Consider the following 24,331-nt stretch of genomic DNA (forward strand, 5'->3'; position numbering starts at 1 on the left):
TGACCTTGCGAAGGCATGGCAGCACCTTGTTCCAAGGTAATGGGAGCTGCTTGGTCACATCTCAGTACACTGACCAGGAAGTCCTCTCTGTAATCAGTCCAGTCCCCCCACCCAAGGGATTATGCTGACCCACCAACAAGATGGATCTTTCTTCCACAGTAAATCCTCTCTGGAAACACCCTCACAGATACACACACCCAGAGGTGTGTCTCTTACAGGAATCTAAATCTAATCAAAAAAAGATTGCTCAACAGGCTCACACCACCTTGGAGGTCTTGGTCTCAACAAGCTCAAACTGGCAATGGTAGATTTGCATCTTTCCAAGCAACCCTAGAACCCTGAGGCTCAGGATGGTTCCTGACTTTAGCAACTTGCAAGGTCTCACAGGTACCAGCAACATGGGGATAATTTTGCCTGGCCATGCTGCCCAATCCTGATTCACTGACCTCTGATCTGTGGAGGCCTTAAGACGCACTCAAGCATTTTGCAAAATATATAAACCAAACCCTAGTTTTTATGGTTGCTAACATATTCTATCACCCAACTAAAACCTTTCTATCAAGAAAATTTGGAGAATATGGGATTAAAATAAAAACAGGCTTGTTTTTTATGTTTTCGTAGAACTTGACCCTGTAGGTAATATTTTTCAGTTTAGACTGTGATTTTCAGAAAGCGATCTAAGATTGCTGAGCCTCGGTTTCCTCCTCTGAGAAATACTGATGCCCACTCCAGAGAAGGTCGGGAGAGTGAGGCCATAAGCTTGAAGGCTCGGCATCTACAACATGAGGAAACATCCACAAATCTTTGTTCTCGTCTCTCATCTCATGTTTCTTTCAAATCTCCTTCTGGCTCATCAGATCACCCTCATTTACACCTTTCTTTAAAGCTGACTTCAGCAGTTGCATGAAATGGTAGGTTATTCGCTATGGTGGCACTCCAGGCCAAGGCACGACATCAATCACCGCACATGCGGAGAGGCTGTGTCTGCTGAGTACAGCTACTGAGAGGCTCTGGGCTCCAGCAACAGCTTTGCTTCCTCCCAAGTCACCAGGGACAAGTGTAGCTCAGGGTTCAAACAAACATCATGGTGCATCACCACCAAGGAGGGGACATGGCAGTTCCTGATGAGGAGTCAGAGTTCTCGACACACTCTCTTCACCTTCACTGTGCCCAGGCTCTCTAAGATAAAATTCTGGGCTTCTCATGGAGAATCTCCATGCACTCCTCAGATAATCCATGTCAATCCTGTTTTAAAGGTTACCATCTGTGACACGGTCACCAGTCCAAGAAGCACAGCCTGCACACAGAGGAGAAGTTTTATTTTGCCTACAGTGACTTACAATAAAGCACACTTTACAGCATATTGGAAAAACTTGGGCTTCACAAAGACCACAGTCACTGTTACCAGTTACATCTGCTCAGACGCATACAGGGAACATGGGTAAAGGACCGACAGGAGATGCAGACCTAAGGGCTGACTCTGTGACAGGGCACTGTCTCCAGCTTCCCTCAGGGAGGTGTGACTGAAGCTCTTTTCACAGTCCCCTGAGGAAGACACACTGTGTGTTGCTGCTGCCTGTCCTCAGGTTAGTACCCTGACTCTCCTTGGCCACATGAAAGATGCAGCTCACAGGTACCAGCTGACGCTACAGAGATCAGGACAGATGCAGAAGCGGTGGCCTCAAAAACTCACTTTATATTTGGAAATCTCCTTCTACCCTCTCCAAGACAGTTTTCCCTAGAAATCTGCTGTTTAGTAGATGATTTTTTCTTTAACCTTGGAAATTCTCTAACACTCCCATGAATAGAGTAGCTTAAGAAACCCCCCAGGTTTGTTACAGAGAATCAGACTTCAGTCTTGTGCTTCAGTTAGCAAATGATGAGCCTCTCGTCCCGTCCCCCAAGCCTCAGTTTCCCTCCCAGCTCCACAAAGATGCTTTGTCTCCGTGACAGCTCTGTGAGGAGATGGAGATCCGAAGTTAACACAGCAGCAATCACCACTCTGGGCATGGGGATTAGAGTTCGTTCTGCCTGACACATCTGTCAATGGGTGACACTGAGAACCATGAGCATACGGAAGATGATGAAATCACTGGCTACCTGGAATGAGATTTCTCTGACAAAAGGGTCCTTTAAGGATTAAAGTTGTTTTAAGAAGCCAGCAAGTTTTGAGAAAAAAAAAAATATGACACATGAATTTCTCAAGTGATGTAGACAGGGAAATCTTCTCTCAGGAAATGGTGTGAAAAAAAATTTTCATCATTCAGACAACATAGAAAAGTGCCCTGTCTAGACAGCTCGGGCAGATGAGGTGCCAAAGCGCAATTATTCCCCGCGTATTGGAAAGCAGGTCTCTCATTGTCCATGAAAAAAGAACAGTGATTCACCTCTTCTTGTTCCTGGGGGTTGGGGGAAGGGATCCTACCCCCCAGTTCCCTTGTGTACTGCTCGTCCTGATGGTAACCACCTAGGAGAGGGCCAGGCCCCACCCATCGCTAGTTACAAGATAAGAGTCGACCCTCACCATGCTCTCTTCTCTCTTCTCTTCTGTCTGCTGAGGGACCCCATTCCTCGTGGAAGAATTCAATAGTACTCTGATATACCCCAGTTTCTTGCTGATTATTACAGCCTAAGAGGACATGTGTAGTTCAGGATTTTAAAAGTACAAATGTACACACACAGAGAGAGAAGGCAGATAAATTCACAGCATATTAACAGGCATTACTTTTTTGTTGTTGTTTACAAATTGATGGGCTGAATTCATTTCTTTACTTTTCTGAACTTTTCAAAATGGTGATACTAGTTTCTCTTTATTTTAAGAAACCAAAATGGGTCCTGTCTGGTCATGGATCGACCCAAGGCCACTGAAGCTGTGTGACTAACTTGCTCCAGTGACTTCAGAAAGCTTCTGTGCCTCTTCTCCCTGGCTAGTGAAGTTCTTTTCTGAGCACATGGGTCAGGCCCACCAATAGTATGACTCAGGTCCCCGCTGTGGGTGCTCAGCAAGGTGGCAGATGCTAGACAATTGGAGGTGGTTGACTGGACCAGCCTCTGTTGGAGCTGAGGTGGCTTCCAGAGCGCTTGCTCAAAGATCTACACATAACACCTCAGGTCATCTTCTAGAAGGTTTGCAAATCAGATGGGGATGGACAGGTTCCTAGGAACCCAAGCATCTCACTGCTTCTGTGGAACTTTCTGACTCTGCAAGCATCTGGATAATGTGAGGGCAGAACTCTCCCCCACTTTCCCTAACTCATGGCCACAATGGGTTCCACAGAGGACAGATCTGTCTTCCCAGTCTGGATCTGGGAAGAGGGCAGGTGGTGATGACCTAGCGGAGCCCTCCGACCATGGCTCTTCTCTGTCCATGCCACCTTGAAGGAAGGAACTGGGGAGGGTAGCCTGTCTTCCCGAGGCTTGGGTGGCCTTTGGCACATGCTCAGCAACGCCTTTAGCTCCACCCTAAAGTTCTCATTGAGCCAGCAGTAGATGAAGGGGTTATAACATGTGCTGCTCATGGCAAACCAGTGGAAGGCAAAGTAGAGGGCATTGTTGGTGTGGATGGCCTTGCTGGACAGGAGGAGGACATAGCAGTTGAGGGGGAACCAGCAGAGGGCAAAAAGGACCACCACAAGCACCAGCATCTTCACGGTGGTCTTCTTCTTGCGTCGCAGGGCGAGGTACTGCTCTGTGGTCACGTCACCGATGGTGTTACAGAGCCACAGCTTCTTGGCCACACGAGCATAGGCCACTGAGATGATGACAAGGGGAAGTAGGTAAAGAAGGACGAAGGTGGCCAGGTCCAGGTACTTCCAGAAGAGATCAGCTGGCTCTGGGAAGTCCGGCAGGCAGAGGGAACGGACAATGTCCTCACTGATCGGGGAGAGAGAGAGAGAGAGAGAGAGAGAGAGAGAGAGAGAGAGAGAGAGAAAATGGCTGCTATGGGTGCTATGGGTGGGGGAGTCAGTAGTTCCACTTTCTATGGAGGAATGCTGGCCTCCCTTCCTACTTAAGGCTTGGGCAATCTGTCACAGTCTCCTTGGTACTGTGGCCTAATCATCCCATCATGCTTCCGTCTCTGCATAGAACATTTTATAGAGGTCAGGAAGACTCCAGACTGTGTGCCCTGAGCCTGGCATTATCCCTTGGACATAGTGAGTCCACAGATATTCAATGAACAAATGAATGAATGGATCAGTGAAGGAATGAAGCAGCAATGTTTCTGCTCAGAAAACCAGCTCTTCCTTCGTGGAAGGAAGAGCTTCCTTCGGTTCTCACCCCAAAGGACGGCCATTAGAACAGATGGGAGGTTGGGAGAGCAGGTGGTAAGTACACGTGCCTCTCGAGGTGCCTCACTAATTTCCCTACACATTCTGGAAAGAAACAGAAGAAGGGAGGCAGCTGCTTCCCAGTGGAAAGCTGTAAGATGCCAAAAACCACACAAAGTTCCCTCCTTTGGTTCACCATTGGTGAACATGTACTGCAGGTTTGTGTGTGGAGGTGGAGTTAGGGGCCGACTCGGGAGATCATGAGTTCAAAGTGAGATCATTCTTCCTCCTGTGCAGTCTGCCGTGGAGAAGGCTGTTCTGAAGTAGACTGTGGTTTTCACTGTTGTTTTTAACTGACTGAGTGTTTGAAAGAAGAAGTTTCTCATTTGGTAAGAGCATATGTTAAGGGCCAAACTGGGTAGTGGGGGAGACAGGGAATCTTGCCTCAGAAGCATGTACTCATGCATATTTTCTTTCTAAGTTCTGCAAGACGGGAACTCTTGCTTATTTTAAACAGGGCTGAGTGGCATCTGTGTGAGCATGTGCCTCCTGGTGGCAGAACCTGGTAACTACTTCCTTGTCCTTGGAAACAGCCTAGAGAGCAAGGATGGGTTGAAAAGAGGATGCAGAGACTCAGCGTGGGCCAAGACAACAGGATGAGAACTGGCAAGAACAGCTTATGAGGCAGGTGCACCTGACAGCAAGAGTCACAGCCAGAGGAGGCTCCCGTTTAATCCCAGTGACTGTGGGCCGGGTCTATCCTGGAGAAGGCCAGCATGGTACACTCTCCCTTGAGCCCCAGGCTACTCCAACTAACACATCTCACCTGTACTTGAAGGTAAACAGTTTCTGGCAGATGGCGTGTGGCAGAGAGAAGAAGGTAGCCATGACCCAGATGACAGCAATATAGATGACACCCTTGGTGATGGAGATTCGAGGCTTCAAGGGATGCATGATGACCTAGAAAACATGTGAGAGGCCTCACAGCTGACAGTGAGAGCATCTGAGAATCCAGGTCTTACTGATCAAAGGGTGAGCACCCTTTACGTTCCTTAGTGGTGCCTGTATGGCACTAGGCAGCCGGAGAGTTAAAGGGAGGTCACTCTGACCACAGCTCAACTCCAGGGATGGGAAGAGGGTGTCATGTGGACTCTGTGGCTCCTGGAAGTCCCAAGGCCTCTTGCAAGTCAGAAGGGCAGGGTGGGGTGAGGAGGAGGGTACAAAGGTGACAGAAGGGACTCAAGCTCACCCCCACCTCCTCAAGGCCTAACCATCTCTCTCTGTTTCCAGACCCTGGACGCTATAAAGGGTTCTCACCATAAGGAGCAATCTCTTGTCACCCCCTGCAGAAGAGTGGGTGGATGATTTGATGCCACCCACTAAAGCCATTACTAGATTCCAACCCACACTGATTTCTAAACACTTAAAAGGGAACCAGTATCAAAGACGTGGGGCCAAAATGTGTCTTGGAATTGATATTGTGTTCCAGCCAATCACCTCTTCTAAGAAGCTTAAATAATGGTGGAAATTTAAAAGCATTTCCATTTGTGAGACAAGTTTCTGGGGCAGAGGTACCCCAGATCTCTGATTGAATTGGTGGAGGTTAACAAGAGGGAAGGAATAGTTGTGTGCAAACTTTCCTCAGCTGCCCGTGGCACACCTTCACTCTAGGAAGACCTGATTCTAACATGATCAGGGAATATGGTGATCTCAGATTTGGGCAGTCCATCCCTCAACTGATGTGCAAATTCCTTCGAGAACACTCTTTTCAAGCTGTCACCAGGTGCACTTAGATGTAGCTGGTGACATGGGACACTGTGTCCTAGGGAGCCCTGTCCACTTTGAACATCTATATTTACTAGAAAGTCATTCCTCACATTGAACAGGGCCTTTGGAGCTAGTTCTCTATTGGGCCATATCATGCTTTGTGGGTCATCTCGGGGCAAACTAGATTCTCTTTATCTTGAGGATACTTGCTTTGTGGGTCTGTTTAAATCATCACAGAGCAGGACAGTCAAGTGATAAGAGCATGATCTTGGAGCCAGATAAATGTTGGACCTAATGTGGGTGATTCTTGTGACCCTGGGAAAGTGTGTGCATTTCTGAGCCCGTTTCCCAGTTTTTAACATGGTCTAACCCAGTGGTTCTCAACCTGTGGGTCATGACCATCAGAAAACACATGATTCTGATGGCCTTAGAAACTGAGGCACTGCTCACTGGCAAAATTATAGTTATGAAATAGCAATGAAATGATTTTATGGTTGGGGCTCATCACAGCATGAGGGACTGCATTAAAGGGCCACACATTAGGAAGGTTGAGAACCACTGAATATTCAGCAATATGTACTTATGGATTGTGGAGTTTGTGTGTGCAATATACCTGGACCAGAGTTGGCCCCTTCCAAAAGGGATGACCTTAGGATCTCTTTGAGTGCCTACCACCTGTGGGGTACCACCCCATATGCTTACTCTGGTGCTACCAACCCTACCTGCCCCTGTTATCGGGACACTGGTTTGTGTTCCTCCTATAAGTGTCTGGGCCAGAGACTCCATGTCCCACCTGAAGCCTTCTCTGACCTGCAGTTATCTGCTTCTTCATTTCCATCTGCGATTTTCTGTGTTTGCTTTTCTAACCCCAAAGTCATTCATTACATTCAGAGATGGGAAGCGGCAGAGAGCCGTACCCGACAACAACCAAGTGGAAATATCCGTTTGCAACTACCAAAGGGTTTAACATCCCTCATGTCCTTGCCCAAATTGATCAACAAGCAGACAAGCACACACGAGGGGCTGAGTCACTGTCCTGAAAGTATTCCCTACAGACCATGGTGGTAGTATTCCCACAAGGCAGGCACAGACAGAGAGGGGAGGGTGTTGCTGGGGACAGGTGCTCTCACCTGGTGACGGTCCACAGCGATAGCTGTCAGGGTCAGTGCTGAGACATGTAGAGAACAGTACTGGGCAAAGCGACTGACATGACACATTCCCTTCCCAAACACCCATGTGCTGTTCACAAAGCGGACCTGTGGGTAAAAGACAGATGTCGGGGACAGACAGAATCAATAGGCCTTGACTGGTACCAGTTCACCTCTCAATGCTTTTTGAAGAACATCTTTTCAGGAGACCTCTCAGCTCTCCCAGCCAAGAAATCTTCCGGCTACTGTGCCATGGACCACATGGCTTTCCCCAGCATGACCCATTTTTGTTCATTCACTCATGGCCCTGGGCCATCAGGTGTCAGGAGAGCTTGGGGAGCTTGGGAAGAACACGGGCTCCAAGCTTGGCATTTCTACCAATATTTATTGCCATGCAGCCTTAGCCAATAAAGTCCTCTAACCTCAGTTTTCCCATTTTCAGAAACTGGCTCCAAAATCTCCACCTGAAAAGCTTATTATAAAATCTGTAGAGATGGGAGAAATTGCACAGCAAATTGTTAAAAGGTGGTTTTTAGAAATGGGAAGCCAGCATTTTTAAGTGTAATAAAATTCTTTCTTGACTGAATGGGACATGGCCTTGTGGGAAAACATGTCCACTGTGCTTAGAAGGTGTGTGTGTGTGTGTGTGTGTGTGTGTGTGTGTGTGTGTAAGTGATCCAACTCAGAGCCCGTACATACTGATATACTACTGAACTACACCCCAGCCCCATGTCTATGCCAATATTGCAGCTGATCAGCTGGGACAGAAGAATCTGGGAAGGTGAAAGTTACAGTGAGAAGACATGGGACCCTTGAGGAAGACAAGGTCCTCCCATGGCACCATGTAGGGCTGGGTGCTTACACATGCCTGGAGCAGCTCCTGTGAGGAGTGTCTTGCGCCCAGGAGAAATAGAGCATCAATTCTGACCAAGACATGTCTGATCCAGGAAGGATGGGCTACCAGGTAGAAGTGAAATTGACAGCAGAGATGGAAACAGATGGAAACAGCGACTCAGATGGACAGAACTGCTCCTACTACCTGGATCTGCCACTTCCTACTATCGTCTTAGTGGGTGGGAAGGTGAGAGACAGATCAGAGAACGGGCCAGCCTTGACTGACACACCGTTATGCCTCTCATTGGTATCTGAGGAACATCCTCTCAGGCTTCCCAGCCTTCCCAGCCAAGAAATATTGTATGCTGAAGCATAGAGCACACTTTCCTCAGCACAGCTCACCGTTTCCCACTTTAGGGTTTCTGAGCCTCCACCCCTGCACGTGTGAAGCAGGTTCGCCATTTCACATGTGGTTATAAAAATCATGTATGATAGAAAACAGGTGTAGGGCAGGTACAACATGCCATACTTAGCCCCTACACTGCCATTACGACTGCACAAGGGGGGGTTTAAGATGAGCAAGAGCTCACCTGTGTGGAGACTGGGATAAAAGCCATCAACCCTGGCTCAGGGACTGTTGGAAACCAAGGAGTGGGGCATTTGCAGGGTGTGTATACAGGAAAGTTGGGTCGAGTCTTGGCTACATCTCCACAGGGAAAAGAAGATCCAGGGCTTTGTCCTGGGACTGGGAGGAGCCATTGAGACTACAAAGCAGGGCATCTTCAACCTGGCTGCCTCCTACCTGTCATCAGCAAGTGAGCAAACCTCCCAGAAGGTAGGCCATCACCACCTCCCAGAAGCCCCCTCTTCTCTCTGGATCTTGCCCTCAGGCTGTTCAGGTGGAACAGAGGCTGCAGGAGGTCCCAGTCCTGAAAAAACCTGGCCCATACTCTTTTTTGACCAACCCCAGCTTCTCCCAGCCATTCTGTGCTCCCTCAACACAGGGTGAACTTCAGAGGCTCCTCTTTTGCTCTGACTGCTCCCTCTGTGCTGTGTGGAGATCTAGTTCTTGCAGACCCGTTGCAATGGCACATCCTTTGAAAAGTATCCTTTGACACCCTGGTGGGTTGGGATGAAGACCTGCCTCCTTCAGGCTTCACCACACTGTCTGCATGTCTCTGTCATCAGGACCATCAGCAAGTGTTTGTTAGTGTCTCAATGATCAGGGCCAGTCTTCATAGTGACTGCAATGGGCACAGAGGCTAGGAAGAGGGGCCCAGGAGGAGGTTATTGTCACCGAGCAGCCAAAGGCAGTGCCTTGCCCAAGTGGGAAGGTTGTGGTGAGCAGGCTGAGGGATTTGAAGACCCTCCCTCCCAGTTCTCACAACCTGTGTGCACAGGGCAACACCTTGGATGGATGGATAGATAGATAGATAGATAGATAGATAGATAGATAGAAGGTAGATAGATAGATTCTGCTTGGCTAATAACGTTAATAACAAATTATTCCATAAGTTGAAAAGGGCATGACTCCACTGTAGAGATGAGTTGTCTGTCACTGGGATTGCTCAGCCAGACCCTCACTGTTTCAAACCATATATGAGCTCCCTGGTCACTGAGGGACAGAAGCAACATCAGTAACACCACATAGCAGAGGCCCAGAGGGGGAGCCACTTGCATCCCCTGCACAAATGTCCCAGCCCTCACAGCACAAGCCACAGAAGGAACACAGCTTAACCCACTAGCACAGAGAAAGACATTTCAGACTCCATTGACAAGTAACAGTTGCTGCCTCAAAATGACCCAGCAGCAGCACCCTATGGGTGGGAGGCGGGTTTTTCACAGGCTGAAGAGAGGATCGGGATAGTAGCCTCTGCTAACATTTCAGGGGCCCGATTTACTGTTTGCTACTTCCAAACGCCTGTGACCAAGGAAAATAAACAGAGAATGGTCAGCCCGTTAGAGTCAACTGCAGGCACTTGACTCTACCAGCTGCAGAAACTCTGGCTTGGAAATGAAAGGGAAAAGAGAGAGCAAGGGGGAGACAGAGATGGAAGGAATATTGGTTAGTGACAGAAGAGAAAGGAGACCCAAGGATTAAGACAGGAACGCAAACTAAGGCTGAGGTGGCTGAACAGAGCAGGTGAAGGAGTAGGGTGGGAGAGCCTGGGAGTGGGGAGGACCTGGAAGAGACAGAAAGAGAGAGGACAGAAAGGTGCTCAGGAAAAGAGACTGAGCCCGGGAGGACCTTTCCTTACCAAAGTGAAGGGCGTGTTGAGCAATGTGATCATGATGTCCGCCACTGCCAGGTTGACGATGAAGAGGCTGGTGGCCGAGTGCATTCGCTGGTTCTTGAAGATGACATGACAGACCAGAACATTGCCGAAGAGCGAGAAGATGATGATGAAGGAGTAGGCCACGATGAGCAGGGCTTTCACTGTAGGGTTCTGGGACTCGGCCCCATAGCGTCTTCTGCCCACGAAGTTCTGCCAGTCAGAGAAAGTGTAGTTGGCCCAGAAGTGTGAGGCGTTGGTCAGGGCTGCCTCCATGCTGGGATGCTCAGTGACGACCCGCGGTTGCTCAGTGGCTCGCACCGAGGACAGAAGAAAGAGAAGCAGGACAGGAGGGACCGTCATGTCCAGCCACTGCAGCTCTGGGCACAAGGGCCGGACTCCCTGCCGGGCTTGGTGCACGGAGGTTGGGTGCGGGGCGCTGAGCGCACCTTGGGCTAGAGAAGACCGCACCACAGAGGGAACCTGGCAGCTGGAGGGGCACGGAGCACAGAGGGAGCCCCGACCTCCGAGGGATCCTGGACAGCGCCAGGTCCGGACTCCTCCGGGGATCGGGACCGCAGAGAAAACTCCGGAACGCCAAGGGACCCTGACCGTGCCGATTGCCACCCACCTCGGTCCTCGGTGGCGCTCACCCGATGCTCACAGCACTTTTATACCTCTGCTCCCGCAGGAGCCAGAGCGCCTCCGCCTATAGGGCCGTGCAGCGTCTCTTCGCTCCCGTGACGCGCTCGGCTCCAGCAGCCCCGCTCCCCTCTCGCAGCACCGCAGTTCCCAGCGCAGCTCGCACCGGCTCCCCAGCTCTGCCACCCGGCTGCAGCCGAGACTCCGACAGCCCCCTCCCGCACGCTCACCAGCTTTCTGTACAGCAAGCCTGCAGACAGGTGCAAACAGCCCTGGGGACTATGTGGAGTCACACTGTAAGGCCGGGTCCCAGGCTCCCACGTTGGTTTCCATCTGAACTGTAGCCTCCGCACATCCCCATAGTAAGGTGGCTCCTGATGGGGTGGATTTTGGGATGCGGCAAATCCTAAAATAGACCTGGAATGTTTGCTCTCCAGCTAGACCTTAAGACTTGCTGGAGGGCTTCGTAAAGGCCTATTGTTTTATTGACAGCCTTCAAACACTTCTTGACACATCCACGAAGCAGACAGAAATAAAGACCTCCACTCTGTGTCCACTGCTCTGGAGACTCTGTGTCCACTGCTCTGGAGACTCTGTGTCCACTGCTCTGGAGACTCTGTGTCCACTGCTCTGGAGACTCTGTGTCCACTGCTCTGGAGACTGTGTGTCCACTGCTCTGGAGACTCTGTGTCCACTGCTCTGGAGACAGTAGCTTTGCCACCACAGGTCTCTGGACGCTGCCTCTCAGACACCCACCCATTTCTCCAGTGAGAATTTTTAAATTTTACTTAAAATTTTTATAGTTAGCATACACAGTAGTGGGCTTCTTTATGAGAGTCTCACAAATACACATCATGCATATGTACTTTATTCTTATCCACCCTCATCCTGGTCCCCTTCCTCTGGTGAAATAGTTCTTGCCGCTTTCATGTCACACATACTTTGGTTTCCTTCTTTTTCCTCATCTGCCCCTTCAGTCCCCCTCATAGACCCCCTTTTATGTGTGTATATACCTGTCTTGATAGACAAGCCTCAATTCTTCCGTAGGAACTGCATCATTCACCTCCTGGCTCCCTGTAGGAGGCTTCTTGCAGAACCTCCGACCACCCTACCTAATGCCGGACTTAAGGGCATCTAGTGTGTCATCTGACCCTGGTGAGCAACCCCTTAGATAATCAATCCAAATGCTGCTGACCAAATGATCAGGGAAGAGAAAAGAATTCCCCGTTTTCTATTTCTTTTTTCTTGGCTCCAATCCCTGTTGTTTTTGTCTGCCTCCCCCTCCCCACCACGCCCTTCACAGATTTTACAAATGTCGTGTCTTTAAGTTACAGTTGATGACCTGTTGCACGTGTCCACGTCCACATAGCACGATCCGGAAAAGCAAAGGAGCAGGCCAGCTGCAGTGTGTACACACCCAGCACACACACCCGTTTTCCCCTGCTTTGCCCACTCTGAACCAAGCTGCGAATCTAACTGTGCTAAAGTATGTACAGACCATTTGTTTGCAAATTTGATTCCAAAATCTGGAATCCGATTCTTCAGCTGTTGCTTCCCTCTGGCCCGTTGCGCCCTCAACGTGGGCACTTATGTGTTTCTCTGGCTTCTGCAGTCTGCTGTGCCTCTGTCCACCACATCCACGTGGTTATCTCCATTTTCTCCTGCTGTCTGCTCTCCTGCTGTATCTGCCTGGGTCTCTCAGTAACTGCAGCCCTGCCTGTGGCAGCCTGGGATTCTTTCTTTTTCCCTTGCTTTCTCCCACTCAGAGCCACCTGCTCCGTCTCTCTCTGTGCCCTCCTGGGCCTATACTCTGAATCTCCTGGCTTCCGTCTAGGAGCTGCCTGCACCCCGGCAGCTTCAGCTTTCTGTCTCCTCTTGGAGCTCAGAGGAACACACCCACAAGGTGTTCTGGCTTTTGGCTTCCTTCCCGACTCAGATTTTATAACAGCAGCTTGGCCTCAGTACACATCAATGGCCAAGGACATTGGGGAACTTGATTTCTAAATTCGAACAACTGCTACTGCTAGAAAAAGGATCCCTAAATGTCTTTTATCTAAACTTGCTCTGCTCTACAATTCCGGAAGTCTCTTACCGCTAAGGTTCTACTGCACACTCTTACAAATCTTTTATCTCTATGATTCCATTGCACTCTGCTCTAAAAAAACAAAACAAAACAAAACAAAACAAAACAAAATCTTAAGATTATGCTATAAACTCTTACCTCACAATTTACAAATTGTTCACTGGGTATAGTTTAAAATCTATAACCTATGTAACAAAATTTGGCTTTAAACTTATAACAAAAGGCTTATAATTAAACATCTATATATGGGTTTGTGTGTGTGTGTGTGTGTGTGTGTGTGTGTGTGAGTGTATGTGGTGTGTGTGTGTGATTCAACTCTTCTTTGGGATATGTGTATGTATGTGTACATATCTTGGACCCAGCTCTGTGTATATGTGTATGTAATACACACACACACACACACACACACACACACACACAGACACACACACACACATACACACACACACAGACACACACACACACAGACACACACACAGACACACACAGACACACACACACACACACACACACACACACACACACACACAGAAATCAGACATTTTTAAATAGCAACCTTGTGGCTCTCCTCCATCTTGGCTGGTGACCTCATCAGGAAGTAAGCAACCACATGGCTGGCAACCATCTTTGCTAAAGTTAAAGAGTAAATGCCATGTGACTTCGCCATGTTTAGATGACCACATGGCATAAAGCAACAATTGTAAAACTTCTTAGTCTGAATGAGCTCTGGTTATCACTGTATCTCCCGTTTCAGACTAAGAAAGTAGCAAGTCTCAAATATTTTGAATTGGTATAGATTTTTGTATGACAATAAAAATTTAAGGTTATATTTGCTACAACATAAAATATATGTGATTCAAGTCTGGTTTACAATATACTTTATATTGTGATAAAAATTTAAGGTTGTAAAAGTCTATTCAGATTAACAAAAGCTGATTAGAGGTTCACACCTAAATTCTTATGTCTTTGCTAACTGTTCAACACCAAGTTTCTCAGACAACATGTTTGATAAATAAGGTATATTTAATCAATAAGATATGTTTGATTTTTTAAGGCTAAACCTAACAGAGGTAAATCTGCAAAATCCTAATCTATAAACAAAACCCTAATATAAAAGCTACAAACTTATTGAAAACTGTAAAGATGATTAAGACAAGCAAGTTAAAAGTCACTTTATAAATGACCAAATTCTTTAATGTGTTCAGAACTCTACTTGTAGCTTGAACTCTACTTGTTTTTATGTACTTGATAGACCGATGGCCCACAAAGTCTTTGGGGTATCTGCTGAATATAGTATTTAAAATGTTTAATAAAAATGTTTTCATGATATAGAGACATGCCAGCTCCTGGCAGTACCACTAATCTCCTCCAAAGAAGATCATGAGCACAGAAGAACCTCCACCTGGAGCTTCCTTTAAATGTGGCAAAGCTGACTGCCCTTCACCTCGCCAGCTACCAGGACCCTGTCCAAATTGTGGACTAATAGAGCACTGGAGAGTTGACTTTGCCAGTAGGCCAGTCCCCCCAAAGTTCCTACTCCACAGGAAAATCTGTCAGGTCTTTGGAGCCTGTGGCCAAAGACCGAGGCTGCCCTGGGACATGGAGGCCTGCCCCAAATGACCATGGAGTAACTGATTATCCAGGTAGCTGGTGAGCCTGCCATTTTTAATAGATGCAAGAGCTGTTTGGTCTGTACTTCCTGCTTACTGGGGTAAAATTCATCCTTTTCAGAACTCTGATTGTGTAGACAACTAGGCTAGTGACAGCCTTGTCAGTGGACAGCCGCAGCCAAGGCTTCTGCATTCTCAGTTCTCTTCATGTGTAAAAACCAGGCCTCAGGCCTCACTTTCCTAAGCTAACATGAGTTTACCTTGCTACCAGACACTAAAAAGAGATAAATTCACAAAGCAGATTTCAGTGTAGCTTTTCACTATTCCTTTATTTAAAGAAATTCAGTTTATAATGACTGTTCCCAGTAAGCAACACCTGTAGCTCCTGTAATGACTGCATAGGAAAAAAAAAAAAAGGTGTAAGGTTTGTGTAAGGTCTGAGGATAAGACAGCTTATATTGTGAGGGTCTAAGACGATGTTTTAAGATATGCAAATGCAATTTGTAAAGGTATAGAGATTGTCTTAAGGTATATAAAAATGAAAACAAAAACCTTTCAGATCTCTGTCCCTCTCTGTGCTAGTGTTACATTAAGACTTCAGAAGTGCAGAATTCTAACACTGATTAGTGGAGCTCTGATAAGCTATTAATCTAGCTCTGGTAAACTATTATTCTAGCTCTGGTAAGCTATTAATCTAGCTCTGGTAAGCGCCGACTACTAGTATCATAGTTACAAGTTCAAGATTTTACATTTTTTACGTTGTCTAAGGATAGACTTAAAAGTGCTTCTCGCTGTGCTAAAAACATCTGTCTAACCTATGTCTTCCCTTGTCCTTCCAGACAGAGGGAAGAGTGTTCATGCTTTTCACATAGAATCATTTTGTGCCCCCCAGCTTCTACAATGGCTCAAAAGTATAAGTTTATTGCCGTTTCTGCAATGTGGATTTCAGGACCTATTACAAACAGTGGTAACGCTAACATATCTAAAGCTTTTTTTTTTTTTATCTTTTTTATAAACTTAAAACATTCTTATAAGCTTCAGGGGATTGACTTGAATCCACCTCTAGTGGTCAATTGGCCTGCCTATGTTCCGGTTCTCCCACCTGCTTCCCTTTCCTGAGGGTATGATCTCTCTCCTCCCCTTCAGTGGTCTTGGGACTCCCCTCCCCAAGCTACCAGAACCAAGGGCCTAAAAATTTCAAATATACACCTAAGAAAAAAATTCCCCCCAAACCCCTTAACATTATCTTCTGCCCCTGATACATATCTGTTCCAGAAATTTGCCAGTTCCAGGTGTTCCCTCAAAATCTATAGCTTCAAAGAGGCTAGCCCCAGGTGGTCCAGCCTCACAAACTGCTCCAACTGCTCCAACTGCTGCCTGAATGTCCCTGGCATCAGATGGTCCCACAGAGTCTGCTCTCCCAGGACTTGGCCAGCATCCCAGCTTTCTTGGGTCCCCAGAGAGGTTGACACCCCAAGACAGCAGGAAGAGGTCTAAAGAGCACAGCATCCGCATTCTGCCTAACCATCACGCCTTCCTATTTCCTCACCTTTTATAATAAACAAAAAGGAGGAATGCTAACCCCAGCCTGCCTTTAGCAACTCAGTGCCAGCAGTGACAGCATCACCAGTTACCAAGTGCTATGTGTGCCCTTTCACAGGCCCCACCATCACAGCCCTCCCTTTTAACTCACTCTCCTGTTCTCTCACTCTTGCTATCTCTCTGTGTCTTTGTCTCTGTCTCTCCTCTCTCTCATGTCCCCACTCAGAGATAGGCTTGTACTCCCCTCCAATAAATAAATCTCTTTTGCTAGATGTGTTGCGTGGTGTGATCTCTGATCTCTGCAGCATACCTTGGCTCAGACCTGCCAAGGTAGTCTGCTGTATACATCCTAACGATGGTGAGTGGAGGGGTCTTGTTCAGTTCTGCAGATAGACCTGGTAGGTCTTAGCAGTTTAGCAGGTTAGCATTGTGTGATTGATCATAAGGGAAAGCATCAGACACAATAAGTGACAAATAATTAGCCAAGGTGGGTTTGAGCAGCAGAAGGCCCCTGGGTAAGTCACTTTCGGTGCTGGCAGGTAGAAACTGCACTCTTGTGCTTTCGAGAGATAGGTCATACTAAGCATACCTAAGAACAGGCATGAAGTTCCAACCATTTCCTCTTAAGTAGAAAGTCTGCACATAGCTAGGCCGAGTCTCTGAGCACTCCAGGATCTCCAGGATAGCAACACATTTTACCCTGAACTTGAGCAGCATCTGGCCTTTAACAAGGCAAGGACATCCCTTTGCCAAATCCCATACTAGGGCTGAGTTATTCCATCTTTCTTCAGAGGCTTCTTTATCTATCAGTTACGATCACACTGAGAAGACGGAGAGGCAGGAGCTGTTATGAATGAAGGAGCCAACTGTTTTTCTGAGTAAAACCGAGGATATATGTGCAGTGAGAATGTGCAAATAGCTCTTAGATTCTACATCTCTAGTGATAATTACACAATTAAGCATGCCCAAGTACAGAACCTAGGGTTTATTTCAAGTGGTCTTAATCATAGTCCATCACTTTGTAAGTATATTTCAACAAAAATGAGACAAAAACTTATAGAATACCACAAAAGGGTTCAAAAAATGTTTTTAAATTATAACAATAAATAAAAAAAATGTAGAAAGTGAAAATAGCAAAAAATTTAAAACAGTTTTCTGAGAGTCACACAGTGGTGGTTTGAATAGGAATGCCCCCATAGGCTCAAATATTTGAATGCTTGGTCATGAGGGAGTGCCAGAACTTGAGAGGCATTAGGAGGTGCAGCCTTATTGGGGGAAGTATTGAGGGTGGGCTTTGGGGTTTCAAAAGCCTATGTCAGGCCCAGCGGCTCTCTCTTCTTGCTGCCGGCAGATTTGGATGCAGAACTCTCAGCTACTTCCCCAGCACCATGCTCCCTGCCTGCCATGCTTACAATGGCTTAACCCTCTGCAACTGTAATCAATTTCCAATTAAATGCTTTCCTTTATAAGAGTTGCTGTGGTCATGGTGTCTCTTCACAGCAACAGAACATTGGCTAAGACACACATCAATATCCCCAAGGACATCATGATGGCCCTGCAACAGCAACACTTTTCAGAAAAACTCAGACTTAAACTAACGACACTCCCACTCCCAGATTCATCCTATACCAATGGGTGGCAGCGGGAAGAAAGGGGAATCAGCAATGTTTCAGGCGTGTGACAGTCACTTGGTCACTCCCTTGGCAAGGGAGAGGGAGAGGGAGAGGGAGAGGGAGAGGGAGAGGGAGAGGGAGAGGGAGAGGGAGAGGGAGAGGGAGAGGGAGAGGGAGAGGGAGAGGGAGAGGGAGAGGGAGGAGCGGGAGAAGGAGAGAATGTCTTAGTTACTTTTCTGTTGCTGTGATAAAATACTAGAACCAAGGCAACTTATGTAAAATTAAAAAAAAAAAAAGTATAACGTGACTTTATTTTCAGAGGTTTAGAGTCCATGGTGGTGGAGTAAAAGAATAGCTGGGAGCTCACATCTGGATGCACAACCACAAGGCAGAGAAACACCCTGAGAATCTCACAGGTCTTTTGATACTTCAAAGCCTGCCCCCAGTGACACACCTCCTCTAAGGCCACACCTCTTTCTTCCTGAGCAGTTTCACCAAATGGAGACTAATTATTCAAATGTATGAGTTGATAAGAGCCAGTCACATTCAAACCACCATAGGAGGTTTATGGGCTCACAAGTCTGGAGGCTTAGTCAGTCTGCAAACTGGAGAAACAAAGAACCTGGATAGCTGCTTAGTACAAGCTGGAAGCCTCCAAATACAGAAACCACTGATTCAGCTCAGCATGAAGCTGAAAGCCTGGGGCTGTTTGGAGAGATGCTGTTTGAGTCTACAATGAAAGGCTAAAGAAGCTGGAGTCTGGCATCCCCGGTGATGGCCACAGAGCAGAGGCACTCCGAAGAGTGGAGCTTGCACCTCTGGCTGCCACCCTCTTCTTGCTTTACACACCTGGGGTGCCCAGCCTGGAAGACTGTGCCCACATGAAGGGCAGGCCTTTGCCCATCAGCCTCCCAGACATGTCAGTCATCTCTGAAAATGCCTTCACAGACACCCTCGACAAGTGTACACTACTAATTCCCTGTACACTTCTCCATCCAGTCAAACCAACCATCAAGATGACCCACCACAGGTGATGACATTCTCAGAAAGGAACCAAATAAGCCTGAAATACCAAGTACTGCTGAAGAAATGGTCAAACATGTGCAACAACAACAAAACCAAAAACAGATCCCACGAATAAGCTGAGCAAGACACTGGAGCCAGAGGATAAGAATGCTTACCACAAGGAAGAGAAAGTGTACCCAAAGCCCATTTATAGTTTGTGAATCCAAACTGAACCTGATGTGGTTAGAACATTGTACTTTGGGTGGGTCTCACTCTGCAGTCTCAGCCAGCATGGTGACGCTTCTGCCTCTGCCTCCTGAGTTTTAGAATCACATGCATGTGTCCCCACACTCAGCATTAATCTGTACTTTATATATATAATTTTGTGGGTGTCTGTGTGATGTGTGTTGGTGTGCGTTTGGGGTGCCAGTGCATATGTGTACAGGTTAGAGGACAACTCTGAAGGATTGGTCCCATCCTTCTGCCTTTACTCGGGCCCCGGGGGACAGACCTCAAGTCACCAAGGCTGCGTGACAGGCATCTTTACCCACTTAGCTACTGCGTCAGCTCTCTATTTTTACGTATACATTTTATAAATGGTGGCATGAGTCTTGAGCCAACTCACACCATACTATCTAACCAGTAAAATGGCAAAAGATGTACCCACAACATGGGCAGGGAGCTTTCTCCATGATCTGCTTCTCTTGATTCAAATGTACTTTTGGGTGACCCCAGCCACCTCTATTGGTTTAACATTCTGGCACTCACCAGACTGGAGACCTGTATCTCACTGGCCACCTCTCTGCAAAGCCCAAACTTGTATTTCATGGTGATAGCTGACTGGCCATTTTCACCTAGGAAGCTGCAAACTACACTCATTCTCTCTCATCTCTCCCTTACTTTCTAATAACTTTCCCGTCTCCCATCTAACCTAGTGAGAATCTGAGGTCATCTGCATCTCACCTGTTTCTTAATGTACTTGAAAAATGCCACATCTACCCTATGACCACTGTCCCTGTCACGCAAGGGCCAGAAACAACGTTTTTTCCCACTGAACCGTTAGTTCTCCCAGGTCAGAAATTGTCTTATTCCTAACTCCATCTCTTACTTGTAGCGCAGAACCCAGGCAGAGGGTGTGTCCTGAGGCAGGCAGGGTACCAGGGTGAAACCATCATTTTTGTGGTACTTCATCCATCATGTAGGCTCCTGGACATTAGGGCTCAGCCGTTAAGAGTACATGATGTGGATGCAGGAGAACTAGAACAATAGCCCAACTTCCATAAAAGCTATGTGTAGTTCTATGAAGGACTGTCACCACAGAATGAGGGGTTGGGTGGAGACAGGAGAATTGCTGGGAATTACTGGCTGCCAGCTTAGCCAAACAAACAAACAAAAACAAACAAGAAACTAACCTTGAGTTCCAGGTTCAGTGAATCACACTCCTTCAAAGGAGTAAGGGGGAGGGGAGAGTGGCAGACAAGGATATCGGGCTTCCTGTTTTGGCTCCATGTGTACACACATGTATGCATATACCATAAACATGTACACTTTACATACACGTGCACCCTAGACATGTACCTCACACATAAATCATATACATACACATGCTTGCACACATGAAAGTTAAAAAGCACATACACACCCATCTTCTAGGGATGACTATTCTGGATTCTGCTGTGAGTTAAGCACTTGGACATTTCTTCAGTCCATCTTGGATGGAGCAAAGACACAGTCCCTCCAAGGCAGGCCATGGAACTGGTGTTTAGGGAATTACAATTCCATGCTGACTCATTTTCTCAGCATTAGCTCTAATTTTATGCTAATTGCCATTGAGCTATTTCTCTTATTGAGCTATTTCTGTTATTCCTGCTGTATGCTTTGTTCCAAATAAGACCCTCAGAACTTGAAAGAGGATAATTTTCCAGAATTTTTAAGTTACTTGAGCATTATAGCATCTTATAAAGAAAGAATGAATGATTAAAGTGTTTTTTAAAAAGACTGGATCAAGATTTTATTAAAAAATGTTTCTAGGTGGGGCCGGGAGATGGCTTTGTGGGTAAAATTACTTACTCTTTATCCCGAGACCTACCTAAGTTCAACCATGAGTTCTGATTCCTACAAGTTTTCCTCCGATCTTCACATGTACAGTGGATTGTACATACACATGTGCTTGCACACACAGATAGAGACAGAGAGAGGCACAGAGAGAGAAAGACATACACACATTTGCACAGGCACACAGATATACACAAAATTGAACAATTTAAAAGATAAAATCTTTTAAAAGGATGCTCTAGAAGCATCAACAGACAGATGTGCAGTCACTGTCTCAAGATGAAGCTATAGCTGTTATTTGACATATCCTTTTGAAAAAATGCTTTAATAAGACTTTAAAAAATACCTTTTGGGAAGCATTAATTCTGAGCTCCAGAAAGGAAAGTTATCATTTTTTCCATTTCCATTTCATTTCATAGACTTCTATTTTATAAGATTCGTGCTATGATAAAGACAAATTCTAACAATCATACTTGAGAGCCTTGCTTGCAGGCGGTGGGGCAGAGAATGCCCACTGTGGTGTGGGAAGCCTGAAGACCATACTTTGGAGTTAAGAAAGACTCATCCTGCAGTAAACACACAAATCAGAATGTGAGTCAGATTTTGGCCTACTAGTTAGACTATTCCAAAAATTTACCTGACATTTTGAGAGAGTTTTGTTAAGGGTAGAGTAATAAAAATATAATTTAAATTATGTGAGAAAAACAACCATACCATTTATATGACATCTAGTGGCTTAATTGCTAAATAAAAATTCTGAACAGCAAGTGAGTTCTGCAAAGCTTCTGAATCCCTGGCTGGATTCACCCTGCCCTCTCCCCCTGGACCCCTGGCTGGATTCACCCTGCCCTCTCCCCCTGGATTCCTGGCTGGATTCACCCTGCCCTCTCCCCCTGGACCCCTGGCTGGATTCACCCTGCCCTCTCCCCCTGGACCCCTGGCTGGATTCACCCTGCCCTCTCCCCCTGGATTCCTGGCTGGATTCACCCTGCCCTCTCCCCCTGGACCCCTGGCTGGATTCACCCTGCCCTCTCCCCCTGGATTCCTGGCTGGATTCACCCTGCCCTCTCCCCCTGGATTCCTGGCTGGATTCACCCTGCCCTCTCCCCCTGGATTCCTGGCTGGATTCACCCTGCCCTCTCCCCCTGGATTCCTGGCTGGATTCACCCTGCCCTCTCCCCCTGGATTCCTGGCTGGATTCACCCTGCCCTCTCCCCCTGGATTCCTGGCTGGATTCACCCTGCCCTCTCCCCCTGGACCCCTGGCTGGATTCACCCTGCCCTCTCCCCCTGGACCCCTGGCTGGATTCACCCTGCCCTCTCCCCCTGGATTCCTGGCTGGATTCACCCTGCCCTCTCCCCCTGGACCCCTGGCTGGATTCACCCTGCCCTCTCCCCCTGGATTCCTGGCTGGATTCACCCTGCCCTCTCCCCCTGGATTCCTGGCTGGATTCACCCTGACCTCTCCCCCTGGACCCCTGGCTGGATTCACCCTGCCCTCTCCCCCTGGATTCCTGGCTGGATTCACCCTGCCCTCTCCCCCTGGATCTCTTGCTGGATTCACCCTGCCCTCTCCCCCTGGATTCCTGGCTGGATTCACCCTGCCCTCTCCCCCTGGATCTCTTGCTGGATTCACCCTGACCTCTCCCCCTGGACCCCTGGCTGGATTCACCCTGCCCTCTCCCCCTGGACCCCTGGCTGGATTCACCCTGCCCTCTCCCCCTGGATCTCTTGCTGGATTCACCCTGCCCTCTCCCCCTGGACCCCTGGCTGGATTCACCCTGCCCTCTCCCCCTGGACCCCTGGCTGGATTCACCCTGCCCTCTCCCCCTGGACCCCTGGCTGGATTCACCCTGCCCTCTCCCCCTGGATCTCTTGCTGGATTCACCCTGACCTCTCCCCCTGGACCCCTGGCTGGATTCACCCTGCCCTCTCCCCCTGGACCCCTGGCTGGATTCACCCTGACCTCTCCCCCTGGATCTCTTGCTGGATTCACCCTGCCCTCTCCCCCTGGACCCCTGGCTGGATTCACCCTGACCTCTCCCCCTGGACCCCTGGCTGGATTCACCTTGCTTTCTTGTCTGCACCAGCATACATGGCACAATAGCTGACTCTAGGTGACTTCTCTCATAGCTTTCTTAAGGACAGGCTCCTGCTCTTGCCTTTTATACCATAACTTGGCATGGTGCCTGGCACAGAGTCAGCTCTTACTAAACACTTAATGGAAGAATATGAGAAATATTAATAGACTCTGTTAAAAGAAAAGCAAAAGCAAAGTGTTCAGAGAAACCCAGCAGAGCTTCACTCCCACTCTGTGAGAACGGAGCCTCTTCAGAACAGACTTTGTTCTCCAGGAAGTATGGGAATAAACTAGAATCCTCTCCATGAGCTACTGTTGTCTGAGTATTAAAAGCCTTTCTCCTGGATATAAATGGTATTCGTGAAAACAACAAAAAAATATTCTGAGAAAAACCAAAGAGCATAAAGAAAATAATCTCAGGGCTGGAGCGATGGCTGCACTTGCAGAGAACCAAGTTGACTTCCCAGCAACCACTTTGCTGTAATTCCAGCTCCGGGATGGTGGTGCCCTCTTGTGTCCTCCCCCAGCAACTGCACTCAGATGCACACGTTTTTGATGCTGAAAATCACCATTTTATCATTAACATTTTAGTGTTCGGTTAATGTTTATCTATATAATGGAAATGTAATTTTATCAGCCTCATGTCAGAATTATATTATCCTTAAGATTTTTCAGCATTATTTTTTTAATTTTTAATTCAAAGATTAAAGCTTGAAAGGAATTAAAATTTTATTTTAAATGGCTAGATAGTATTTTATTTTGCAGAATACCATAGCATAATGTAGTTCTCAGTGTAATAAATAATACTTGGTAATTGTTTTATATAGTCTCTCTAGACTTTATATGGAGACATATGTTTACCTTCCAGTTTCATTCATTTGCTTTCCACTGGTCCAGATTAGAGGCTAGGATAGAGTCCAAGGCACAGAGTTCCAGGTAATAGAGATGAAATATTCTGAGGCTTATGGTAATTTGTTACACTGCTTGGTAGAAAGGCTATATAGCCTTTTATACTCCCACCAGCAGTGGAGAGGAGCAGGAGAGAATGTCCCGTTCACTGCAGCCCACCCGGTACATCACCATTACCTGGTGGAGTGAAATGCACTGTAAAAGGATGCTTACATTGACTCCAGGCTCTAAAACCCTTCCTCACCAATAAGCTAATGGTGAAATGGCTGCTTAGGGAGACCTGGACATTCACCTTCCGGCAATTGGAGTGTTGTGATTCATCCAAGTCAGTTTTGGAGACCTGCTTCCCCTTAGTCAATAAAAATATTCCCACCTTAGTGGGCTTTGTGGTGATCTGGGGCAGGCAGGGCTCGGAAGAACCCAGGAAGGCTTTTTTTTTAAATTATGTTAGACTAAAAGCTAAGGCCTCTTACACTGTTGGGTATTTTCCTAGTGCCTGGTAC

The 24,331-nt window shown here is 47.3% G+C and overlaps 1 protein-coding gene across 1 annotated transcript; it reads right to left on the reverse strand.

Annotated features, from left to right (window-relative positions):
- Positions 1 to 1,299: 1,299 nt before the first annotated feature.
- Gpr83 (G protein-coupled receptor 83) lies at positions 1,300 to 13,828 on the reverse strand. Its single transcript, XM_076926032.1, has 4 exons — positions 10,276 to 13,828; positions 7,166 to 7,291; positions 5,095 to 5,228; positions 1,300 to 3,873 (listed from the first exon to the last, which is right to left on the reverse strand). The coding sequence occupies exons 1-4, from the start codon at positions 10,651 to 10,653 to the stop codon at positions 3,249 to 3,251; spliced, it is 1,263 nt and encodes a 420-aa protein (XP_076782147.1). The 5' UTR covers positions 10,654 to 13,828; the 3' UTR covers positions 1,300 to 3,248.
- Between the last annotated feature and the right edge of the window lie 10,503 nt (positions 13,829 to 24,331).

This window comes from Arvicanthis niloticus, chromosome 27, assembly GCF_011762505.2.
Source record: "Arvicanthis niloticus isolate mArvNil1 chromosome 27, mArvNil1.pat.X, whole genome shotgun sequence".
Classification (NCBI taxonomy): Eukaryota; Metazoa; Chordata; class Mammalia; order Rodentia; family Muridae; genus Arvicanthis; species Arvicanthis niloticus.

Coding starts and splice junctions, on each gene's coding strand:
- Gpr83 (XM_076926032.1), bottom strand. CDS start 10,653: ATGACGGTCCCTCCTGTCCTGCTTCTCTTTCTTCTGTCCTCGGTGCGA. Junction 5,229..7,165: donor TCGCTGTGGACCGTCACCAG/GTGAGAGCACCT, acceptor CATGTTTTCTAG/GTCATCATGCATCCCTTGAA. Junction 3,874..5,094: donor CTGTTTACCTTCAAGTACAG/GTGAGATGTGTT, acceptor CTCCCCGATCAG/TGAGGACATTGTCCGTTCCC.